At 35.6% G+C, this 16,578-nt stretch overlaps 1 protein-coding gene across 1 annotated transcript in view; it reads left to right on the top strand.

Moving 5' to 3' along the window:
- The window catches only part of USH2A (usherin), a 390,454-nt gene that overhangs the window by 65,513 nt on the left and 308,363 nt on the right, over positions 1-16,578 (top strand). Inside the window, 4 exon segments of the mRNA XM_027788579.2 lie at positions 809-1,004; positions 4,266-4,907; positions 10,536-10,719; positions 15,871-16,034. Of these exon segments, the coding sequence (XP_027644380.2) occupies positions 809-1,004; positions 4,266-4,907; positions 10,536-10,719; positions 15,871-16,034 (1,186 nt within the window).

The raw sequence follows: 16,578 nt of genomic DNA, 5'->3' as shown, positions 1-16,578 counted from the left end.
TGGTTGTTTTTTTTCTGGCTATTAGAGGTTTGAAATGGAGATGGCTTTTCAGGAGCCCTTTAGTCTTGCACAAGATGTGAGACGTACTCCCAGATCATGGCCCAGGCATAACAAAGGATGCTTCAGCTCCTTCCAAATAGCAATGCCACCCATTTAGGGAGTAGGAGAGGGCCTTTATATCCCACCATTGAAGTGGAACACTTGGATCCCAGCTGAACCAAGAAAAGAGGGAGAGAGTTTCAGATCCTGAGCTGTTGGGTCACATCTTTCTGTAAAGCAAGAGAAAATTTACCTTGGATGAGTGATCAGAAAGGAAATCTTTCAATTTTCTTTCATTCTTATTCAACTAACATTTTCAATAAAAGAAATAAGCATATGGTCTGAACAAAAAAAAAAAATTCAAAATTGACCTTTAAACATAATACAGTATTCTGTAGTAACTGTGATTCAAAAAAATACCATTTGTTTTAATAGACGTCATTACTTATACAGTAAAATTTTGTAATTATTCTTTGCAGTTTTCTCTGTCTGAATGGTAGACATTGCCACATTTGGTCAAGTCTTTTTTCCTTCTGTTTTGAATGAACAGGACTTTTACACTCTATTTAAAAATTGAATAGTTACACTCTGTTTAATATTTCCTTTTTTTCTCTCAACAAATTAAAAAAGTATATGTTACACAGGCTTATTTTTTCCTTCCATTTAAAGTTTTTTCCTCCCCAACTCATACTCCCATTCTTGTTGCTAATGAATGTATCATCTAAAAATAGATATGTTCATTATTTTATAATATTTTGTATCTTTCTAGATTGGAGGCCAGTGTAATTGTAAGAGACATGTGTCTGGCAGACAATGCAATCAGTGCCAGGAAGGATTCTACAATCTGCAACAGTCAAACCCTGATGGCTGCAGTCCCTGTAACTGTAATACCTCTGGGACAGTCGATGGAGATATTACCTGTCACCAAAATTCAGGCCAGTGCAAGTGCAAAGCGAATGTTATTGGTATGTGTAATGCAAGAGTTTGGAGCCATTTTTCTTGTTTTCTCTGGAAATAACACACACTTGATTTCTAAATGAGAAGTACAGCAAACTTCTTTGCTGAAGGCAGTTTATAAAAATGAATGAAATTAACTGTTGAAAAATTATTAATTTAATAATTCTATCAAACTACAGCTTGAAGCTTAGTTTAATCAACCCTTTAGAAGTTTCTTTATGGCATAGCTCCATTAGCTTACATAGTTCCATACTAATAAGTCACAGAAATAATGTAATTTGCTTACTGCATAGATGTTTCTTTTAGGAAATTAACACTTTTTCAAAATGTTTTATACTTAATGAGTTCTAAGCAAATCGTTTCCATGCTAGTTTTCTTAATAGACCAAAATAAATGGATTTTTTTCTCAAAATATTCTGTGCTACAGGGTCCTTTGTGATAAATCTATCCATTTTTTTTCTATTATATTTCTTTGAACTGTTCCTATGAAATGCAAAATAAGTCAACATAATTCCACAGATCATGTACATAGCTAGGGTTAGTTATCAAGGGCCACATAATTTTAATTTTGTAATTCAATGCCAAACTGATTATAATAAACTGCTACCTTCTGTGTTATTTATCATTTTTTTACAAGACGTGCTTTTTTGTTTGTTACTCCCACAGGTATTTTTCAGAAATTAGATTTGATTATAGCAATTTATTACTTCCAGCATATTTGAGGGGAGCCACAGCCACATAAGGACAAAATTTATCAAGTGCCCAAAATACACAGTATATATAATACACTTTGAAATGTTGATGTATGGGAATATTATGCAAGGAGAATTTCCTGATAAAGTGAGCCTTGCATGGTAACTGTACATGTCTTGGGCTATACATGTTTCCAAAAAAGAAAAAGAGAGGTCCTTTTTTGCTTTGTTATTAACACAGTTAGTAATCTGTTTTTTTTTCTTTAGCTAAACATGATTGTGGATTGTATTTAGTGTTCAATATGTTAATTTATGACTCACTGACTTATGAATAGTGACTTATTTACAATATTCTGAGTCTTTGTTTCTTCCTTCTCCCAATTTCCAAAAGGTACTACAAAATAACAACAAATAATGAAAATAACTCTAAACAGACATAAGCCTGAACAGTTTCTGTCCTTTCCTGTGCAATACCAAGTACCTATGTTTACTATACGATCAAAAAGGGTGTCAAGAGTAAAAAAAACCAATCTCTGTGCATCTTAAGCCCGCTTTCTAAGTTCCACAAAAAAGACTTCAGAGCATTCTTAATTATATATTCTTTGCCTACATTTCACATTTGCCTCTATGAAAACCTTTCTTAACTCAGTGGAAGCTTGGTATACCCAAAATGCAGAGTCTGGTTCTCATGTATTTGTCTACATAATATTTTAAATATTCTCTCCCTTTGATGAATATGGTAAGATTTATTTTTACTTCCCCTGAAATGGTAATACAAACCCCATGTAAATCTATGCTTTCTGCAAATTTATCTGTAACAATGGTGGGGGGCAGTAGTTATGCAAGTGTGTGTTTGCAGGATAAAGACCTAATTCTTTCCAGACTGGATTCCCTTTTTTGTTTTCCAAACCAATCGTAAATAAGCTTCTGTATGTTGGAACGTGTGCAGCGAAATTTAACAAAGAGCCTTCCTCTTTGGATTTCTAAATTGGTTTTAAGAGCAGTCTGTCTATTGCCATTTTATCTATTTAAACAAACAGGATAACAGAAAAATGCAACTATGGACTGCAGTGTTATGAAACATGAACTGTTAGAGTTAACACAACTGTTAAATCTTACTAATGATTCTATCACCAGTAAAATACATTAGCACCAATAATTTTATTAAAGTAGGTCATTCATCTAGAATAAAAAGGTAGAAGAATGTGAATTAAATGCCAAACGTGCTAACTCCCCTGTACTTGTTAACATTGAATGTGATGCCCTGTAGGCCTTCCTCAGTATCGTTAGGAATAGATTACCTGTCAGGAATATGTATGGCATATTCAAATAAGCACTGCGCATATTTTTAAAACTGATATGATATGAATCCATGTAGACCAATTTTAATAGTTCAAAATGAGTCATAATTCTTGTTAACAATACAGTTATTTTTAAAATTTGCAGCAATAGTGGTCCTTTTTTATTTTCCTTATTGAAATTAAATGATATGCCTTAGGTGAGTCATTCATCACTGTTAAAGGAACTTGCCTTCTGTTGGAGTTTTTGAGTTTTTATTCGTATGTATAATGCATTTTCTACCATTTTTAGTTTTATTTTTCTACATGTAAGTTGCTAGATGTATTTTTATATGGATTAGTATTTTTTAAAAAAATGACAGTATTTTGCTAGAATGTTGTATTTACATTTTTCTATGTGCAACAATTAAGTGATGGCTGCATAGTGAAGGATTTTCCTGTTGCAAGGGAAAATACATAACTGAATTTGCATTTTTCATATAATAATCTGGTTTGCTTTCTTGTAATGTACATTTTATAAACTAAAATACAAATGCCATCCCTTGGGGCAGGGATAAAAACGAGCGATGACTTTGAAAGCAAAGCTAATAAAACTATAGGATAAAGCATGAAGAAAACAGTTTAGATTTTAATGTACTGCGGGAGTTAACTAAATAATACATTTAGATAAAAATATTTCATTTTGGATTATGGAAAACATTTTCTGCTTTCAGTAAGGGCTAACAATAAACACTAACATAAATGTAATCAATGTTAAAACTGAAGTACAGTATTAAGTAAATCGTTCATCGTAATTAGTCTAACCTGTGTTGTCCTAGAGTATATTTGAGTTTTTTTAATACAATATATAAATCTGTTATCAGAACAGATTGAGACCACAGTGCAATTCCCTGTATATTGCATTTCTACAATATAGGGTGAAGAGTTCACGTAAGCATTGATTGTGCAACAGGTGCTGTTCTGGGGGACAAAGAGATTAATTCTGGTTTGTCTTAGAAATGTTACAAAGAATCTCTTGCAGAGGTATCTTAAATTGTATTGAGAAGTCAGCAGAAACGCATCGCTTCTGAAACAAATTGGAAAAGTAAACAGATTTTTGGGATGCCACTGTTACTCAATTGATTTGTGCAGCCCTGTCATTCCTGTTAATTATGCTGGTGAAGAGTATTGGTCCTTCCCTTTCTCTTTTCTCCCCCCAAGTGCAGTACACTTACCCTTCTTTAAAACTGAAATTAATAGCTTTTCAGCTTTTCTTTATTAACACCTTTTCTCTTTCCAGGTCTTAGGTGTGATAGTTGCAATTTTGGATTTAAAGCTCTCAGATATTCTAATGAAGATGGATGTGAGCCTTGTTGGTGCAACAGCCATGGCTCAGTGAACCAATTCTGTAACCCTCTTTCTGGGCAGTGCAATTGTAAAGAACGAGTGAAAGGGCTTCGCTGTGACACCTGCATGGACAACTTCTATGGGCTGGATGTAACTGGCTGTAAGGCTTGTGAATGCAATGTTGCGGGGTCGTTTTCTGGAACTGTGTGCGATGCGAAGACAGGGCAATGTGCATGTAAACCAAATATTGGAGGAAGACAATGTGATGAATGCCTAGATGGCTACCACAAAGTACAGGAAAATCATTCCTTCGTTTGTCTGCCGTGTAACTGTGATAAGGCAGGTACAGTAAATGGCTCTCTGCTTTGTGACAAATTGACAGGACAGTGTCCTTGCAAAGCTGGTGTAACTGGCCTTCGGTGCAATCAGTGCATGCTTCATACGTACAACCTCAGCAGGAGCAACCTCCTCGGCTGCCAGCGTTGTGACTGTGACGCTCTGGGCACATTGGCAGGAACAGTTTGTGACCATGTTTCTGGACAGTGTGTCTGTTTGCCTCAGCGTCAGGGGAGAAGGTGTAATGAGTGTAAACCAGGTAAGGAATTTGGAAGACAATCTATTTGATGTAGTAAGTTTTGCTTTGTTTGATATCATCATAGTTCCTACAGTTTTTAATATGTGTTTAGAGAGCTTCATGCCTGACATGTCTCTGACTTATTATTCTTCCGTTTCTTCTTGTGTGAGCAAGAAGGAAGTATTAAACATCCTGACTGCCATCAAATATTTATTGTATTGCCAGAGATTGTATAATCTGTGTTATTACTGCAGTTTCAACATGCCCCAAATAAGCTTAGACTAGTTCTTGTAGGTATCAAGAAAATACACAAATCACCATGGCCTGTTCACTGCATAAAAGGTAAACTGGCATAGTTTGATGAACAGCAGCTATCCTTGTAATGAAAAATGTGGATTTGGAAGGTGGAGTGCAAGCTGTTCAGGAATGACACTTCAAGCATAAAGCTGAACATGGTGAGGGGCACAGGGGTGGTTGCTTAAACTTTGATGAGGCTGGCAAACATGCCACTCTAAAAACATTCACCTGCCTTGCTGTGTTGAGGATGTGCTGGCTTTCATAAGGACTAATTACAGCTTGGCCCTACAAGTAGGTGATACTGCAGTTCCTACATATCAGTATAAAATCTTGAACCATATTACTGTAAACAGTTTAAATATTCATTGTAAGTAGGAAGCTCTGTAGTTATATCTTAATGCTTTTCTTTTAAAAAGTAGGTGGGTAAAATGAAACTATAGGTAATATTAACCTACCCTTATAATAATATTAAACAGATAGATTTAGTTCAAGTTAAATACATATGCAATTTATTAAAGTAGCAGGTCACATTAAGAGGTACATTATAGCACCATTGGTTTTAATATGCCATTCAATAATTTGAACAGAGGTTAAAAAAGCTGCTTAACCTCCATTAAGTATTTTTAAAAATACTTTCATTTAAATTATTTTAGGTACATATACTAATAAATAAGGCAGCGTTCTGTTTTTCTTAGTTCCTCCTCCAGTGCTATTTGACCTGGTAACCCTCTACAGCAGCCACTTAATCAGTGATCGGCAGAGGAGTGATGTCAAGGCTTCCAGAGTCAGTGACCGCCCTTGTCCTTGAAAAAGAAAGGCCAGGGTTTATGCAGAACTAAATGGTTTAAAAAGGTTTAATTGATAGTATGAACAGACTGGTTTGTAGAAAAGCTTACATGGCACTCAGAGGAATACTTCTGCAATGGTTCCTGTTAAAAAAAAAATAAAAATATTCTAAGTAGTAAGTATAAACATTTATGTGCTAAACATTGAGCTCTGGCAAGTGAAAGTGTAAATCCTTATTGCAAAGGTGTTGTATTGCTCTTAGTGTAATAGAGTGTTCTACGGTATTTTCACTGACGTTGTAGTGTTGGTCCCAGTGTGAGCTCTTTTAGACATTTTTTAATATATCTAGATTTTATAGAAATATTTTTTGTTAGTATATTCCAAAGGACAGTTTTCTATAAAACAGGGGTGAGTAAAACCTGCTAGTAATACTGGTATTAAGTTGAAGTATGGAAAGTTTAACTGGTTTTAACTAATCTAAACAGGTCCCATGGCTTTGCCTTGGGACAAAGATAAGAAAACATACTCCAAGTATATATGAAGCCAACATAGGCCTAATTAAAAGCACACAATTAACTAGTTAAAACTGGCAGCCCTAAAAACACCCTGAGGATTTCTCAGGCTATCGGGACATTTCAACTCTGTGGTCACACTTTCCTCAGTGGAATACAAGTCATGTCTCTTTTTTTTTTTTTTTTTTCTTCCCCCAATTCTGTGTAATTTTAAGTCTGTTATAGTTAGCTGTATTTAAAATAACATCCTACTGTAGCATATCTTCTGTGTGCTTTAATAAAATCTGAAAGATTTCCAAAAGTTACCATAATCTTAATACAGGAAGTGTTGCCAACGGAGAAAAATTCAAACTGGATGTAACTTTGGGAAATTATTTTATCATGCGATTCAAAAAAAAAATCCAAATGACACTTTCTGGAGAATTCAGCCATGTGTTTCATCTGTTAGGCTGTACCCATGACCTGCTGTCTTCCAGTTTGTTCTTATATAACTTACCTTTTTGCTAGGTTTTTGTACATTCATGTACAACTCATGGTGTATGCAGAAAGGAACACTTGATTCTAACATGAAACCAAACAAAAGAGTAGTTTCCCCTTGTGTATAGGCTTTGAGATGTCCTAGGTTGCGGTTGTAGAAAACAGATCTTTACAGCCCCCAAATAGTTGTGAACGGTTTGTTAATGCCTCATTCTGGGACTGTGTTGCCACACCAACCGGGATTTGTGCCATCCAAATCCTGTTCAACACAGGTCTTGGATCCTGTCACGAAAGCAGCAAATCCGTTATAAAAAAAAAAAAAAAAAAAAAAAAAAAAAAAAAAAAAAAGGTATTTTTAAGTTCCTAACTCAGTGACTACACCTTTTCATGGAGCGGGAGCGGTACATAGTATGGCAAAGCTGTAGCATGTAGGATGTGTGGCTGGGCACCAATGCTGAGGTTTTGTGTATGGCTTACCTCTCCTCTTGGCCAGAAGAACATGAGGTATGTTGTGACAACTTTGTCGGTGTTAAACTGCACTTTGAAGCAGGGATTGTGGTTAAGAAATGAGCATTGCCATCGGAGTTAGTAAGGATGCCAAAGTGCTAAAGAATTGTTCGGGTCTTCCTTTTCCATGAGATACACAGTGGGAGAAGTAAGAGTATGATTTAAAAAGGAAGCTGTATACTTTGCTATGACTTTCATTCTTCCTTTTGAAGAGTATATTTGATTGACAAATGTGATCAGTTATGGTTGAAGTGAAAAAAAATCTGAAAAAGAATAAGCATAATACTAGTTATATACGTAGATCTTGGAGAGATTTGCAGTGGCTGTCTTGAAATTGGAAATTGGCTCTATTATACAACAGTGGATCCTTCATAAAGCAACTTTTATGAGCCCTTCTAACCTTGCTGTAAATTAAGCTTGCATTAAGTTGTTTCTTACTCTTTCCTGCCAAATTCTAGGTGGTGGAAGTAAATAATAATAATGCTTACGACAAACAGTATGCATTTGTAATCCAGTGTCTCTTCTCTCTTTGTCTACATTTAATCATGTTAATTTACTTATAAATTAGTTGGGGGAAGGACCTCCTCCCATTTTCCTATCCCTCAATTTTACTGTAAAAAATTTTTACTTGTTATTTCTGAAAACAAAATAAAATATTGTGGTACTATCCAGAAACTCAGTTAAACTTTTAAAGCGTTTCTAAAAGATTATTATATATATAAAAAATTCCTACAAAATCCTTCACTGCTCCACAGCAGTTCAGGTGGTATGACATTAGAAGAGCCAAGTTGTGTTTAACATTAAGGTACAGCTTCTTTATAGTTGTGAATTTCACTGCTATGACAAAAATAATATATGCTGTAGTGATCAGTCCTGCTCACCTAAAATGATTTTTAGCTTCTAGAGATGTGCTTATTTACCCGCTATAGTCTTTCCTTAAACATTAGTTTCATGCAAAATTTCAGATGGACAAGCATTTGTTTTAGCCTGAGTGCTTATCATTTACTACAGCTATAAACTGGGGCCTGAAGAAGTGCTTTGACCTTCTGCAGGAGTCCAGGCTTGAAGTTGTTTCCCATCTTCTTGTTACGTTCTTTGAGTGGAGTCGTTCATTGTGCTCAAGAGTGACATTGCTGGGAAATGGTCTCCTCTATTTATGCACAGGATGGGCGCTGTACTGCACAGACAACTGCAGTATGAGATAATACATGCTGCCTCGCTAATAACTTCAAGCTATTCTGTCTCTGTGGTGGCTCAGTTCTGGGCCTCTCCGGAATAAAGTGCCAACAGCACGGTTTTTTATGATGCGAATGTATGTTAACTGGAGACTGATATCACTTCACTGTCCACTTGAGATTTATCTCGCTGAGGACCAGAGGCTAAACTTGAACAAAGATTTGAGCAGTAAAATTCTAATGTTTTCAATTTGTTTAGTTCCTCTGCTATTTGGATATGAGCTCACAGCGCATCACTGCTGCAAAGACAGAGAATACCACCCTAGGGGTGTATATATAAAGCTATCTCTTGTAACAAAAAAATAAATAATAAGGCCTTGGGTGATATGACAAGTTACAATACGATTTTGGGTTCTTTTATAATAAAGCAGGACATCAGGAAGTTATTGCACAACAGAAAAGATACGGTAACTGAGAACATGACTAAGAATATGATTGAACTTTATCTGGAGAGAGAGGAAAAGTGTCTGAGAACTCTGTGCAAATGCAGTGTATTTGAGTAATGGTTGAAATTCTTCTATTGAAGTTATGCAATAATAATTAGTGGTAACCAGCTGACAGAGATGGAAACTCCTATCAGTGGCCGTGTCTTAATATTTATGTTCAACGATAGGTACTTGTAGTTGACTAGTGCTAGCTAATACTGTCACCACCATAATTTGCAGAACTCTCATACTGTACCACTAAAATAAAAAAAAAAAAAAAAAAAAGTGTGAGACCCGCAGTTAAATGGCTATTAATAATCAGGTAAAAATAGACAATTATTTTGGAAAGTGATGTATATTTCTTACTGATATGCTGTTACTTGAATTGTATTCTGGTCAGACATGTAGAAAAGAAATAATGAGAGTGGAATAAGACCATACATGGCAAAACAGATTATGCAAGTAGTACAGCATCATTAAAGAAATGTGTGTAAAAGCTCTTTTGTTTGGAATTTCAGGTGAGGCTGTGGATAACGGGTATGTTCTTCAATGACCATATTAGTGGTGTATAAACTCTAACTATATTTATCAATAATGTGTTAGAGACTTGCATAGATAAAGATTACTTGTGAGGACAATAGGATGAAAGTATAGTAGAAGCATACCAAATACACTGTGGGGAAGATGAAGTGAATACTTCACTTTATAATTGGAAATAATACAGGAACAGAAGGACTGGATTCAGAATGAAAGTTTTTTAATAGCAGATAATTACTTTTTTTCATCAGTTTATTAGTTTCTGTAAAAGTGTTTGTGTGTGATACAAGCTCTATGTGAGGAGGTATAAAATACAAATTTCACATAGACCTGGGAATGCTCATCAGCTGTAGTTTTTCCTAAGAAACATCAACATGTTTCAGAGATTAAACCAGCCACTGGTTGAGAAAGAGTGAGACTTTTCTACAAAATGTGCATTTCTTGTATTTTGCAGCTGGCTGTTGTCAGAGATGAGATCCAAGACCAGAATGGACAAATGTCTGTTCTCTTACATTATTTTCTTTGTTTTTACTGCTTGTGGTACATTCATTACTACCTCTCATGTCCTTGGGTCTTTACTTTCTACACAGACATGTTAATGTGCTCCCCCTATTTTGCATTTGTTCTATCTAAAATAAAGTCTGAAGAGAGAGAATAAAAAATGGGCTTTGGCAACTGGAGGATGAATAATAGCTTTAAAAAGTGCCAATGAGAAGATTTAGCTCAGCTCGGCAGGATGACTATGTTGCTTTGAGTTGATGTGTGTTACCTAAGCTTTGGTTCTTTTCTTTCATCCCCAGTTATACACAAGTTAATAGTCTTACTGTGTGCAAAAAGCATATTGTCTGTTCTCAAAATCCCTTTCTCTTTCAGGTTTTTATTTTTCTCCATCCAGTATCACTGGCTGTCTACCATGCCTGTGCCACGTAGCTGGTTCAGTGAATCAAATCTGTGATAAACTAACCGGCCAGTGTATTTGCCAAGATGCCTCTGTAACAGGACAGACATGTGAACGTTGCAAAGAACTTTATTTTGGATTTGACTCTGTCACAGGGAGGTAAGTGGGTTGTTTGGGTTTTTTTGTTTGTTTGTTTTTTTGTTTTTTTGTTTTTTTTTTATGGATCACTTACAACCTCATTACATTTTTCACATAGTAGCTCATTTGAAGGTTTGGTGACAATGAAAAGAGGTGCTCTAGTTGCATTAATCCTTCTTTGAATTCATGTGTGCACTCTGATTTGTGTGGTATGTTATACAACCCTCTGTGCTCCCAAGAGCTGAAGGAAATAGAAGTTTTGCCACAGATTTAGGTAGAAACAACACGAAAGCTGTATAATGCTAATGCTGTCAAATGTTATAGCTATTTGGTAATTGTTTCTTATGTTTCCTTTGCATCTTCAGTAAGGTGTGTTGGTTTCTGAGGTGTTAATCATTGACTATTAAAATGCAGGCTTTGTGCCATTCTTATAACCAGTGAATGTTTTTGAAGATCTCAGGAAGATATTTTAATGGAAAAAAAAATATGTAAAAAGATATCCCTGCCTGTCCCAATTTCTTTTAGCACCAGCATAGAAATACAGCACCATTCCTCTTAAAAATCTGTTCTTCTAAAAGGTGTATTCTTTTCCAGGATTTAGTTATGTGCCACAGGGTAAATTGTTTATCTAATGTAGCCTGAGGCCTGTAGGTGCACTGAAATTACATGGATGTATTCCCTGGAATGTAAGGGGGAAACGTATCTATAGGTAGTGCATTGTTATTCCAACTATTGCTCTGTCTTTCTTCTCCAAGATCATCTTTCTTGCTTAATCCTCACAATATCAATTTCCTTTTAAATACTGTCCAGCAAGATTGCACTGCTCTAATGCTATCACATTTTCATGCAGACTGATGGTGTTAAATTGTTTTGTTATATTTAATATTTTTGCCTTAAAAAAACCCAACAAACCAACACACAGGCAGAAGCAAAATCTGTACAACATTCCCCTCCCTGTGTTCCTTTCCCCCAGCCACTGTGGAGTAGGCATGCTTTTAGGCAGTGATTATCAGTGTCGTCTTGCATATATTTGACATTATCCTGCAGATTTTTCACTTTAACTTTTATGTTACTGTCACTCATTAGGAGATTTTCGAGATTATTTTTTACTGTTGCGGGTCACAGAGGCATCTGCTAATGGACATAAAGTAATTTGTAGGAATAAGGACTTCCTATTTTCACTTCCTGTCATTTCTAATGGTAAGGGATAAAATCTGTGTAATATTAAAGTTCCCTTTTAAATAAATTTTCCTTATTATTAATGTGGTTTTTTTTTTTTTAGTTACTTGGAATAGAGTTTGTTTGCCCTACCCCCACCTTAGTTTTAGCAGGTGATGGAGAAGTTTGTGTCTCTGTGTTGAGCAATAGTTTTCCTGAATTAGATACTGGCCTTCAATTATCTGCGTTTTGAGCTGTATTCTGAAATTCAAAATGTGGAAATGTCTAGAATTATCTAGATCCTGATCTTATTGTAAAGATAGAAAGTTTTTACAGTTCTGGAATTTGAATCAGAGTTGGCTTTAATGCCTTAATGCTACTTAATCCTCATGACAGTATTGAAGACTGCTCTGGTAGTACATTAACATGATTAACTCATGTTGTATATGCTTGGCTTCCTTTTGGTTATCATCTACTTGGGCAGTGTACCTCTGTTCCTGAGGCAGAAACGTTTATCCACTGAAAATGATAATCCAAGTCTTTATTTGCTAATCTATTTTAATCCATTTCTTTAACTGTTAATATCTTCTTAAAAAGAGCAATATGCTTTTTCTTTCTCTATAAAGTTGCAAAGTCATTTAAACCATCCTTGCTCTGAGGGCCTTTTAAGGACTCTGTGGTTACAGAATGGAAAGGGTGTGAGCTATCTGTAGGGGCAAAGATGTATCTGTCTTGGCACAATAGCAGAAAAAAAGCAAAAGTTGTGACGTACAAAGACTGTGAGGCTTTACAGTTCTGCCCCTCTGAGGAATGTATATGTGAAGTAATTTATTCTGTGATATTTTTGAGATTAAACAGGAACTGCACATTTTTAAATGCATTTCATCTTATGAAGCAGGCTAATTTCCTTGGCAATTAAAGAATTAGAAATACTGAGTATTTGCAGTGGTCTGAACAGATCTGTAATGGTTGTGGGCATTGATACACGTTTGAAATGCTTTACCTCTGTATTGTTTACTGTAATGAACTGGTCAATGAACATCACAAATTGTTTATCTATATATATATATCTTGACAGATTACTGTTTATGAAATCCATTTAGCAAGTGAGGTTTTCCCATAAGGATGAAAAATGAAGATTTTAAACAGATTGCTGGAGAGGCTTTAACTGCACCTAGAGAGTCAATGTAATAAAGGTTTCTCTATATTAATATTACAAAAACCATTTATCCTCACAAAATCAATATTGCAATTCATCTTGGCCTGACATTTCTCTTTCCACATTTTAAAAGTCTGTTTTCCTTGATTATATATAATTCTGTTTTAATAAAACTCAAATATATTTGACTCGGAGTGTCTTAAAGAAGTAGCATTTAACAAGAATGCTGAAAATATTTCTTACATGATTAAAAGTTTCAAAGAATTAGTTACTTTTAAAAAATTACTTAATGAATCCTTAATCCAGACTGAAAAAACATGAACTATGCATAAAAAAGTTTTAGTGTTCTGCCGTTTAAGAAAATGGTGCATATGATTACACAAATACAATGTGTAGTCCTGTGGAACAGGATACGATGACATGCATGTTGTTTGCAGGATCTGTGTAGGTGGAGGTAGGGAGTCTACACTTTTCTTAGAAGAAAATGCAACAAGCAGAAAGCAGCAGCTCCACCCTGCCAGGCGCTGAAACCTGTGACTGTGACTGTACGTGTATGTGAGTTTGATTGTCTCGTGTGTGAATGATAATGAAAACTGGAATGCTCAGGGGACCCTTATTCATAAGAGGTGCAGTAAGAGAAGCTTGTCTTTTACTTTTTATCTATTGAGACACTTCTGTTAACACTCCCCCCACCAACTAAATAGGTACTAAATATCATCGTGTAATGAAATTATGAAATAATAAAGTAAGATCTTACTGAGCAAATAATTCTGTCTTCATTTTTTCTGTAAGTAAACCGTGTTTTTTTTTTTTACAGTCATGACATTTAAATAGTCTGAACAAAACCTCTGTTTGAAGGTGGATTTGGATGCACTGTCTACAGATGAAAAGACTTAATACAGTTTGAAAAAAATGCCCTTTTCTCTTGACTGTAAAAAAGAGCAAACTACAGTATAGTGGTTTCCAAGAGAGAATGTATTTTATTTATTCCCAAAAGGATATTAGTCCATAAAACAAATTTGCAGCTTATTTTGCAGCTTTAGCTTTTATCAGCCTTTTTAAGGGTGTTGAATGATTCCCCAGGAGATCACACAGCACCAGCTGCTGTGGAGTAAAGGAACTCTAATACAGAGAGCTCTGTGATGGGCAGAAAATGTATGTGAAGAGTTTTCTTAAACTTGTTTAAAAATCTGTCACATTTAATGTCTATTTCACTGATTATTGACCTGAATTTTAGTGTCCTAATGTGAAAACAGTTTCCACCCTCCCCTCCTTTCTCCCTTGCCTTAAAAAGCTGCTATCTAAACCATAACTGAACTCACTTTTCTTTCTGCCTTAAATGTAGATAGAAAGAGATAGACCAAGGTGATGGTGATGACTGGGAAAATGGCAAAGTAACTTATACAAAGGCACCACCACCACCTATTTCCTTGATCTGGTGAAACTGGCCAAGGAAAGATCAGCCAAATATAAATCATCAGCTCTTACCTAGCCTTAGGGTTAGCATAGCAAAGGGGACATGGCATGACTGCCTCTCCCTTGGACTTCTCCGAGGTCTTTTTGCTGCTTCATCATCTTGAGACCTGGCATCTGGAGTAATTAAAGATTCCCTCAAGGCTGATGTTTCTTTTGCCTAAGAATTGGCTTTCCCAGTTCAGGGTAAGAGGAGTGTGGACTTCCCAGTATGTTTTTAACAGATGCTCTATACAGACCCACATTTTTCCCAGTCCATGTTTTTTCAAAACTCTCTTGGTCTGCAGCAATCAAAACATAGTGAAATTAGAATCTAAAGTACAAAATGTTATTTACCAGTGTAGGTTTTCTGTTCCGACTAATAATGGCAGTCTGTATTGCAATGGGTAGCCTAACAATATTTGCAGTAAGGAAAAAATTGCTTAACTTCTGAGATGTTCCAAGTCTTTGAATATTTGCATAATTTGACATTGGTATCCCTGCTATGAATGAATGCCAGTGGGGAAATAGTATATCAAGTGAAAAACAAGTTGAGGTTTCATATGCAAAAGGCAAAGCATAAATTAATCCTGAAAGTATTCTACTGATGCCAGAGAGATTTACAGAATTGAAATGTGTCATTTGTGTGATACTAATGCTTTTTTTTGTTCTTTTTAATTAAAAAACAATTTCACTTACACATTTAATTAAATATTCTTTCTAGTTATTTTCAGTTTTGTCCATCAGGCTGCAAAGAAAATGTGCTTTCTGTTACAGTAGTCATATTTCTACTGTTTTGTTTCCTTTCACTGTTTAAATCTGAGGGTTTTTTTCTCCCAATTTTTGTCTGTATTCATTCTCCTTTATTCGCAGCATGTTATTTTTTTCAAGTTGCCTTTGTGGACAAGAAATTATTAATTGATTTCTGCTGTAACAACAGCCTGGTTTCCTCTGTTTGAAGGTTGCGTATTTTGTGCAAAAAACTATGAAACCAGTTACATATGTATCACTGTACTCTACAGCTCTGCTAGGAAGGGTGTGTGACTAAGCATTGCAGGACTGAGTGCATAATGTGGTTATTACCAAACACTGTTACCCAATTTGTGTGCATAGATCAATATATTAAAAAAGCTCTTTAATTCTAAGCAGTTTTTATCTAAATTAAAATATTATTCTGGCATTGAGATGTTAATGATTATTTTTATAATGGGCACCTTTTTTGTGAATTACTTTTTTTTTTCTTTTTAATCAGGCTCATGTATTTTCTACTGTGTCTCAGACCACTGAACTGTTTATGATTTTTTTAATTTTGCTACCCAAGAATCTTTTAAACAAAACCCTACTGTGCTTAACTGAAGTGTTAATGTGTTTTGATCACTTCCTTGATTTGTTTTTGTTTATAGATGTCAGCACTGTAATTGTCATCCTGCAGGAGCCATTAGTGGGACTTGTCATCTTGTTACTGGACAGTGTTTTTGTAAACAATTTGTAACTGGCTTGAAATGTGACAACTGTGTTCCCGATGCTAGTAATTTGGATGTCCGCAACCTATTTGGCTGCAGTAAAAGTAAGTGGATATTGCATCTTAAAAGCATGTATTTCAAATTAATGGTTTTTTATTGATTTAGTGAGTATTAAATTAGGTCAGCATACTAAAACTGGGTTTGACATTACTCCTCCCACCCCACTCCCAATATCTGGTCCCTGAAGTTTGGTTGTTTTCCACTGTGAGCATCTTTAGGAGTGTTTTCTAGAGAGATGTACAGAATGCTTTGTGTCGTGCACACAGCTTATGCTTGCAGTCTAACCCAGGGGAGAAGTAATGGCCCGTAGTTGCCTTGCACTTCCCACCACGTTCTCTGCAGTGGCCAATGCAGAGTTCACCTCTTAGTCACAGGAATGCAGTGGTACTTGTGCAGCTGACAATTTAGCCCCCTTTCCTGCCCCTGACAGGAAGCAGGAGGGCTTCCTTCAGAAGGTCCTGAAGAACCGAAGGTCTGTTGAAGACCTGCTCCTGGTGATTGGTTCAAAATCTTTCCTCCTGGGGCTTTTTTTCAGTAAGTTTTGGGAAATATGCCATGTGGTGTAACAGAGCATCCTAAATCAGCGTG

Source organism: Falco peregrinus, chromosome 11 (assembly GCF_023634155.1).
Source record: "Falco peregrinus isolate bFalPer1 chromosome 11, bFalPer1.pri, whole genome shotgun sequence".
Classification (NCBI taxonomy): Eukaryota; Metazoa; Chordata; class Aves; order Falconiformes; family Falconidae; genus Falco; species Falco peregrinus.
Note: the sequence above shows the minus strand (reverse complement) of the source record. Positions and strands in the feature narration are given on the sequence as shown.